We start from the raw sequence: 9960 nt of genomic DNA, 5'->3' as shown, positions 1-9960 counted from the left end.
TTTAGTCTAAAGATACCAAATGCCATTCATTTTTTGTTACTTAGTTCACATTGTGATGGTGCAGTAGTAGCCGGTGCTTGGGGAATAGGATATAGCACATGAAACCTCTAGAATTAACAGTAAATGTTCCAACAAAGCAAAATTTACAAATGAAAATTACAAGGACAGTAGTTAAAAAAGTGCCAAAATCGAATCGAGCTCATTCCAAAAAATACCTTTTTAAGTTTTTCAAGTTTGCCCTTCATCAGGGGTCATGTAAAGATTGCTTCTGAATTCTGCAATAAACATCATCGGCAACCATAAAAAAGAAACATTCAAACGCAAATGGCTATTAACATTGAATATGAATGTACACTTGTATTGTATGCTTTTGTTTTTCTTGCATGCAACAAATTGCCTAAACGCGTAGCCTTTTTACAGCAAGATGTATTTGTCTATGACAAGTAAAAAATTGTATGACTATATGTGTGGTCCACTTTGATATGTGGTAAATGTTTTGTGTTTTTCTCCTGATTTTCCATTGATTTCCTTTGGTTGACATACTGTATAATATTGAGTGAGACATGAATGATGATGGTTTTTTCCATTACAAAGTCTTCTAGCTGGAACTGAAGGCACCTTGTAAATGGAGCTGCCCAACAAAAAGATGGGCATTTGAAATTGAGTTGTGACGAGACACATGCATGATCACTGTTCAGCAAAGTGTCCTCCAAAGCCCAACAGAATTGACACTAGCTAGCACTGCGCAAATGCTCAACTGTGCTTTCATTTAATAGCATTAACTTCTTTAAGTAACCTTTCTTCTTAGTGATCTTCATATTATTCGACTTCGTTCGGAAAATACTCGATCACTTCAGCATTCATTCAGCAATCGTATGTATCTCCATGTAAGAACACCAGAAGAAATGCCGATTAGATTCGCATCCCAACCATCGAGTTTTCATGAGATAAGCCCCTTTGCCCATAATAGAGAAAAGAAGCTTCTGCTTCTCTTAGCTTTATTAGCTATAAGCTATATTGCTGGTAAGTTCACACCTGAAAGGTCACCCTTGACCCCTAGTATGGCAATACTGTCCTCATGATCCACCATAAGACACCACTGGCGTTATATGTTTTGCACGATGCAAAATCAACTCTGCTCCATGGTGAATGGAAAAAACTCATAATTTTCTCTATACATTCCATCTTTGTGTAATCATACATTCACTTGATTTTCGAGTGCAAGTGCAGCTGATTCTACATGCTGAAGAAGAAATTCGTAAATTTTTTGTTTCAGACGAGCAACGGTCTCTGACAAATTGACTTCATTGCTAACTGCTCCATTAGTACTAGAATTCACATGATCAAGCCAATCATTTACTCTTTTCAACTGTGATAGCATTGCAGCAATTTGTCCATTGTCTTGTTGTAGAGATACTTGGAAACCACAATCGAGCGCACCTTCTAGGAACTCTAGAAACCACGTCCGAGATTCAGCTTGAAGATTGTTTGCAAGATCTGAAATATTCCGCAAACAACTACCTTTCACCCAACTGACAGCTTCTTTCTCTGGTGCCTGACTAATAGTGATAGGCGTGTCCTTCTTGGAAGACTTCATATTTGATGATTTAGTAGGTGTCCCATTGCTAAGCCGTCGGACTGAGATTTTCGGCATATTTATATTCGATTTTGCATCTCGATCAGATTGCACCTTTCCATTTCCATTTCCATTTCCATTACTATTGCCATGACCCTCTCCGTTTCCATTTACATGGCCATTCCCACTTTCATTTCCTTTTGGTCCTTTTCCTGATGATGTGCTTTTCTTACTCAAGCCAAGTGATGTGCCTTTGACTTCCATTGAACCTTTTTCTAGCACTAACATGTACTGACTAGGGGAAGTCCCTTTCGAACCTTCTTTTTTTGACGATGCTGCCTTCGTGGAGGTGGAACCATTTACTTGCTTCATCATAACCGTAAAAGACGCCAAATCAGTTGAAAGAGCTGCACCCACCCATAGATTTGCCCGTTTTGCTTTCTCTAAATAGAGTCTTCGGAGTTCCTCAGTCAAATCTAAAGGATGTTCTTCTACATCTAGTAGTGGCTCTTTGCTTAATCTATCCATCCCAGCCAATGCATCCGCAACAGCTGTCGCCCTTTCAAGTACTTGCCGTAGGTCAAGAAACTGCTCGACTGATGATTGTGGATGTTCCCTCTTTGCTGAAGAGCGGAGCTCCGAAAACATACTGTAAGATATAATGAATGAGCAAGTACTTAATGCCTGAAACTTAAATGTCATACCATATGTATAGTAAAATCCTATAGCTAAAAGCTCACAAAGAAACCAAGAAAGAATGAACAAAAAAGGTAATATCTACAAAGGATGTGCATAGAATGTCTTTAAAGGAATATGGATGAAAATTTTGATACACCAACCTCTATATGATGCACTTCGGAGAAAACACAATTAACAAATAGAAACAATATCTGTGATCTCACAATCTCGATAGTATGGCAAATGAGAATAGAGTCACAACATTATTGGAAAACCCGAAGTTTACAAAAAGGCAGGATGAGAACGAATGCATACTTCATGTCTTTGTCTCAATATACCATAGGTGGTTCTTAGACTTCTTGATCAAAATCAAAGAACTTCCCCATGAACATGACAGATAATGCAAATAAATATAAAGGAATTTTCTTTAAGGAAACTATTTGATACCTTAGGCTCCGAATGATGCTTTCAGCAGCAGATGCTTCCTTTAGTGCCTCCGAGGCAGCCAATGAGGCCGCATTTCTTCTACGCAGAACCTCCTGATATACATACATACATATATATAGGCCAAATATATTGTCAACAAGAGATATTATAAGCAGTAAAACAAGAGAGATTCAAAGTTAAAGGTTTTTTCGTACATTTCCAAGCATCACTAGATCAGGTGAGAGACAATCCCAGCTAACGCTTCCATCAGTAAACCTTTTGCTGTGAACAGGGGCCCTTATCAGTTTTTCTGTAAGCTCTATCGAATCAGAAGCCGAAACTGAGCCAGGTTTCTTCACAGGGGTAGAAGGCCTCTTAACTATGTTGGATTTCACCAATTCAACAAGTTTCAAATCTGGTTTCGCAGCAGAATCTTTCTCTAATTTCGGCACATTGGTTACTTTTCTCAAGGTTTTCTCCTATTATGAGAAAAGCATAGTTAAAACAGTCAAACCATATGGGCAAGATAGAGCAGACCCCCACAACCTCACAAGTATATAAAATACTGAAGCATTATAATCCATTGTAGGAAGGAGTTTAAACTGGAGACAAATACACATCTAAGACACAAAAGTTCCAAGATTATAAAGCACCTCATAGAAGGAATTGAACCTATATGTTACATATCGAAATGCCGATCAGCATATTCCATCGCCAAAATTAAAAAGGAAATTATTGACTTACAGAAGTAGCAGCAACAGCTTGGGGTGTGCGCAATGGTGACATCCTCGTCTTTGCCGGGCTCCCTAATCTTTCTTTGAACTCTTTTATCCCGACCGGCCCCCCTTCCCAACTTTTCCTCAAGGTTTTTGCACTGACAGCAAGAAGCTCCCCAACTTTTGGTTTAATGGATCTGGGGTTCGGACAGGTTAAATTAAATTTGCTATTCATACTATTAGTTGTCGAATGGTGGCGGTCACTCGACATAACACTGCCTGTGTTTAATGAAGAAGAATGTGTAGGAGGAGGGGGTTTACTGCTATTTGAAACCGGACTTTCGGTTCCCCCGCGTGGATGCTTCACTGTGGAGATTGATGATGGCGAGGACTTGACCGGGTGAGTCTTTTTGCTGTCTATTTCAGAGTCGAGACCCTGATTGTTACGGATGCCCGAATTGTGGAGCAATGTAGTAGCAGATTTGTAGTGAATGTTATCTCGCACAGACACCGACGAGCTCGATCTCGCTATACGGGGTGAAGAAGAAAAAGAAGAAGAAGAAGAAGATGATGATGATGATGATGAAGCAGAAGTTACAATGGGTGTGCTTCCTCGATCCGAAGAGCGAGAGAGAGAATGAGTGGAAGGGGGGTCATTGACACAACTAGCATTCGTCGAGTGATTACCTGATGGATTCTTCGATGTAGTTTTTGTGGAGCAATTTGCCGGCGGAATCGATGCATCCGAATTCGAATGCGCAGATCCTCCAGGAGCATCAGAGCACGGCCGATTCCTCCCGGTCTCTGGGACATTGGATAAGGGATCAAGAACTGCCCCATTCTCATTGGCAGTGGCATGGAAGCGCGTAGAATTGATGCGGGTACCGCCGGCCATCATTGGTCGGGCACCATTCTGCTGCTGTGTCCATGGGAGCATGGCACCTGTGAGGACAAGCTCTTCGGGTGTCCCGATGCAAGGGTGCCTTCCGGGTAATGGCCGGACACCGCGTAGGATCGGGACAGAAGCACGATCCCGATCAGTCCTTCTCTGGCCTAGAACTGGACCAGAGGATTCAAGCCTGTCCACATGGATGAACTGCCCTAGCTGAAGCTTATCGCTGAATATGAGATCGCTGTGTTCCTCGCCCACCGCCACGAAAGCCGAGTGCGAGGAATCGGAGACCTTCACCAAGAAGCCCCGGTTGGGCCATAGCTCGTCCCCCCCTGCTTCCAATGCAGGCAGAATCTCTATCACCTGTAACAGGGTCGACCTGTGCTCCCCTGCTATCTTCACATCAGAATTTACGTGTTGGAAAAGCTTCACAAGTACCCCTGGTGTCAAGGTCGCCATGGAAGCTTACAAAAAAGAAAAAACTCCAAGACGACTTCTTCTTCTTCTTCTTCTTCTTCTTCTTCTTCTTCTTCTTCTTCTTCTTTGTCTTCCCTCCTTTCTATGTCCTTGTTTGGGAGGGTCTTCGATTATGAAGAAACTATGAGAATTTGGGAGGGATATATGTATGTTGGGTTCATGATGATGGGCGAATGTGTGTATGGAAGAGGAAGAAGAAGGAGAGAGAGAGAGAGAGAGAGAGATTGGGGGGGTATATCAAGTGGATTGATAGGGTTCAGAGTATATATTAATGGAAGCTTGGATTGTTTGATGACTGACAGGGATAGAGATGGTCTCTGGGGGATGCAGGAGAGAGAGAGAGAGAGAGAGAGATAGAGAGAGAGAGAGAATTGGTTCTGCAGAGACAGGGACAGAGACAGGAGAAGAGGAATAGAGACAAAAGAGAGAGAGAGAGAGAGAGAGAGAGAGAGAGAGAGAGGGGGGGGGGAGGTGGGGGCTAAAGTTAGAGGCATTTTTTCTTTTTGTTTCCCCCACCCCTAAATTTTCTTCTATTTATTTATTTATAAGACTATATACATATACAAATATGCACATATAAATATGTATAAAGTTCCGGGGGCATTTGGTTTACCTGTAACTTGTAGCCATGTCTGGCTATACATACATATGTATATAGTCCATGGCTTTTGCTTTTGCTTTTGCTTTTTGCCTTTCTTGTCTCTCACGTGACGCCTGAGTCTCACCCACCACCATAATGATATATACATACATGCATGCATGCATGCATGCATATACATACATACATACATGATACATGTAATAATATATGTATGTATGTATATGTACATATTAGCTAGCCTCCCGGTCAAACCTCGCCCACCATGTCCACCTATTCACCATTGATGATCACGTGTTGATCCCCCCCAATTCGAAACCTCATCGTCTCTCCTCGAAAACGCTCGATCAAATTCTTCTTATTATCATATCTACCAATTGCGAACAAGTCTGAAAGGCATTCGTGTTCGCATTTGTGCCTCTGTGGCACCATCGTGAGAAGTGGATTTTCCCATGTTCCATCATATCGTTCTTCTATTAAGGTGTTAAGGTACATATATATGTGTGTGTGTGTGTGGCATAAATATTACACACACATGCCTTTTTAAGGTGCTATGTGTGGCGTAAATATTACACACACACACATAATGATCTCTCCCTCTAGTTGGTGGTTTTGCGATTTTACACAATTGCATCAAAGTCGTGGTATTTGGAAATTCAACTTTGATCTTAGGATTTGACCCATAGGTTTGTTTGGCCTTGTCCTATAGATCACATTACTCTCTCTCTCTCTCTCCATTCACCCATTCATTGCATGCACTTGAAGACAATAAAGCTTCTCTGCCTCAATGAAACTTATTCGTCGGATCTTCCAAAGGAATCTTAACTTGAAAAAAAAAAACGACTCGTTTGATAAAAATTGTCGGCAGATGTGGCATTACGATAATGTACGTGAATAAATATTAATGTGGTGGATGTAGAAGACAACCAAATTCCTCCTTGCCTTTTGTGAATATTTAGGCTAGATACTTAGCCATAGAAAATACAAGATGTCCAATCACTTTAAAAGCGCAAATTATGACATGAGGTGTGATAAAAGCTGAGAAGACCTAAACAAATTGAGATGTGGTGTTTTTACATGGGATGACAATTCGCATTCCTATTACATGAGATGACAATTCTCGTCAGCAACTGCAACACTAAGATATATTAAAGTAAAAAATCAAGAGCCCATCGATAGAGTAGAGTTCCCCTTTCAATCGGCTTTGCATGGCTATGCCTATCTAGGTCGCATGAAGATAACCTAGTAGCCACTCACTATTCAAGAGTTTAAGTGTCACAATTAGGTCTTCCTTCTTGTTATTCCAACTCGACTTCACTGAAAAACCTAGAAAACATCGTCATCGACACTCATGTCATCCCTCATTTGGAAGATGTATGGATGTCCATACATTTTTCACTCTTGAGATGTAATGTCCAACTAGGTCTTGATGCAAGCAATGTGAGCAAGCTATACATCAAATGATGATGACATGGATGTGGGAAAATAACTTTGTCATGGTTTCTGTATTTTCTACGTTTGATGGAATGTCATTGCCTCCCATTTACGCAATTTAATGACGACAATTATCATTCATTTCATTGCCCTCTTGCACGTCAACGCAAAATAGTGATTGGGGGAAAAGGTGGCCTCATTCATTAAAATGTTGGTTTAATTTTTGAAACTTGCCGATTAGAAATATTTATAAGGGGAACAGTTTCTGATGGAAATATGTACAACTTTTGCTACCTTCTTGCTTCTATTATTTTATATATAGAAAGGAAACCCCATATTCTCGAAATCAATTTTGCAAGTTTTTTTATCGCATTTGACTAACCATCCGTATAACTAGATTCAACATCCGACGATAATGGGTTTAGCTTGAAACACTCCCCTTTATAGTTTAGAGGTAAAACAAGGCAAGCACCCATCATTTCTTGATGTTTAAAATGTTGTCAGTACCTAAATTCTCGCCCAAAAATTTCCACGTTTCTTAGGCAGGATTGATTTACGGAAATCCGAAAAGCAGTTTACATATGTAAGGTTTCCCACATGCTTTCCGACAAAAAATATTATAGCTTGTACTTGATGGGAAGGTGTTGATTTGCTATCAACTTTTGTTTCCAACTGTATATCCTGAGACGAGTAGTCCCCCTCCCCTTAAGAAGAGCAAGCGACATATGCCTTAAAAGTTAGAAGACCAATCCCATACCTAGAAGGTGAAATTCGATAAATTAGCATAGATAGTGAGAATACACACCATGGATGCAATGGAACGTGATGGGCTTTGAGTATAATGAGCATTAGATGAAGTGGTCATTAGTAGTAGTAATAGTAATAGTAGTAGCCATAGTAGCAGTAGTAAGGAGTGGTGGTGAGGAGCACAATGCACATGAATGGCCTCTATGATAAAGAGATCCCTCTTCTTTTGTGTGTATTGTAGTGTGAAAGCGAGGGTAGGGTGGCTATTCAATGCTCAAAATTTTGGAAACATGTGAATCTCTCTTTTTTGAGTCCGAGCTCTCACAAGTTCTCAACAATTAAGTAAAAACAAAAAAAAAAAGGGTACTGAAATTTTGACTGAATAGGAGAGATTGAGACTAGCGTTCACACTACCCAAAGTTATCCGTCCTTTTGTCCGGACAAAACTGGCACTAAGATTGACGGTCCCAATGACCGACTGGCCTTCCCTTTCACACGTGTCCGGACATACTCTATCACACTTTCCCCACATTCATGTCTATGTACTTACTTGCATAACCTAGTTCCTACATCTCCATCACTACCCACTTCATTCTCTTATTTTCTAATGATTTAAAACCAACCAAATAACCAACCAACAATAGTGGTGGGGTCGCCAGTTCCCTCGCCAGTTGCATGTTGGGCCTCCTCACACGTCCATCCTCCTCCTTTGGTTCGATCTCCCTAGATTGTCGTGTGATCAAAGTGTTCATACACATGTATGCACGACTTGCTCGAATCTTGGCTACATGTAAGTAACATTGCTCATCGTTTTCTCCACTCTGTCTTCCAAAACACACACAAACAAACAAAATTTACCTTCTTCTTCTTTTATTCTTTTTGCTTCTAGCAATTGCATTATATTATTGGTCGTAAACCTCGATGTGAGGTGAAACACCCTCAAAATGTAATAACGTAGAAATGTTTGATTCCAATTATGTTCTTCGACCTTTGGTAATGTATTTCTCGTGTAGTTATACATTGGTTAATTCTTTAGGTTTCGATTTGGAGGGAAATAATAGAGAGCCGCATGATGATGCCATTGGTAAAAAAGTAAATGCTTCCATTATTGTTGTCATTAATAAGAAATGATTTCCAAACATTAAATCGTCTTTAAGAAGGTCTTGGTGCATTATCGATTTTAGCATAAGATTTTGTTTGCGATCCTCAAGGCATTCAACTACACCACATCATTGAGCATTATTATTATTTGTAAGCCAATCTTCAAGAGGCCATAGGTGTGCTTTCTGTGACTATGAGTGACACTTAAGCCTAGGTGAGAGTTGAGACCTTTAGGGATACGTTCCTTGGTATGTACATAATTTTAACCTACAAATTTAGAGATATCCTTTAAAGAGAAAGTAGCTAATTAAAGACTAGATTGAACAAATCCAGACTCCAGAGTGGCTAAGAAGTGTCACAACATACCAAAAAACATACTTTTCAAAGGGCATTATTGGCTACAATGGCAATGCGGAAATGTTTTTCGTTTACTATAGAAATTTATTGTCAAAGAAAAGGAATAAACTGAAAATTAAAAGGTTCATAAAGTGATTAGGTTTATCTTCCAAGGGATTAACATGGGCAAGCCCAAAGCAAAAGTTTTCCTTTATTATCTTAAAAGGCTCTTAGAATGATTCGACTCATCTTTTATACATGTTTTGAGTTGGAATGACACTAAAGGCATGGATATTTGAACGCTAAAAAGAATCCTTTGGTCCCACCAACACACTTTACGATTCACTTATAGGGTATTCTCAACACGAAACTTTCATCATCCGTGGCCCACTTTTCAACGACATGCCTTGCATGTTTTGTCTGGATAGCTAGCTTTATATCCAACTCATTGTCCGAAACTTAACAAATTCTCTCAAAACTTGAGGTCCTTTATAAATTTAATATATTGCAAGATATCTCGATATTTCTGATCGTTTTATTCTAAAACATCAAATTAATTTAGAATAGATATGTATATCTTTGATTTCCAAACATAAATGTGAGCTGAATCTGAAAGAAATCAGATTGCAAAGGACAATAAACTTGGATTTCTTCTCGATTATTGTTCCACAAATCCACATTCCTCGAGTGTGAAATGACATGCACAAATGTATGCATGCCAAATGAGAGAACCATAATAAAAGTAAATCGTGAGCTCAATAAGTTAGAAACCCTTTTTTCCGTTAAAAATTGTTAACTCATTCAACAACTTTCTTTCCCTTCGCATATCATTATCCCCGTTAAACTATCTAGTAGAAGGTAATGCATAACCAATATTGGAGTAATTTGTTCCAACTCCTATTTCTAGATTTCTTGAGGATTAGAACAAGGATTCTAAATCTCTAAAATGGTCAATTAATTTAAAGACATCCTCTTACAA

The 9960-nt window shown here is 39.6% G+C and overlaps 1 protein-coding gene across 1 annotated transcript; it reads right to left on the bottom strand.

The window, feature by feature from the left end:
• Positions 1-317: 317 nt before the first annotated feature.
• Positions 318-4793, bottom strand: LOC147853030 (protein CORTICAL MICROTUBULE DISORDERING 2-like). The gene is made up of 4 exons (XM_087333155.1): positions 3425-4793; positions 2896-3159; positions 2702-2793; positions 318-2225 (listed from the first exon to the last, which is right to left on the bottom strand). The coding sequence occupies exons 1-4, from the start codon at positions 4745-4747 to the stop codon at positions 1196-1198; spliced, it is 2709 nt and encodes a 902-aa protein (XP_087189281.1). The 5' UTR covers positions 4748-4793; the 3' UTR covers positions 318-1195.
• Between the last annotated feature and the right edge of the window lie 5167 nt (positions 4794-9960).

Source organism: Azolla caroliniana, unplaced genomic scaffold, assembly GCF_043228905.1.
Source record: "Azolla caroliniana isolate FFs.n. ecotype wild unplaced genomic scaffold, voAzoCaro1.0.p SCAF_17, whole genome shotgun sequence".
Classification (NCBI taxonomy): domain Eukaryota; kingdom Viridiplantae; phylum Streptophyta; class Polypodiopsida; order Salviniales; family Salviniaceae; genus Azolla; species Azolla caroliniana.
Note: the sequence above shows the minus strand (reverse complement) of the source record. Positions and strands in the feature narration are given on the sequence as shown.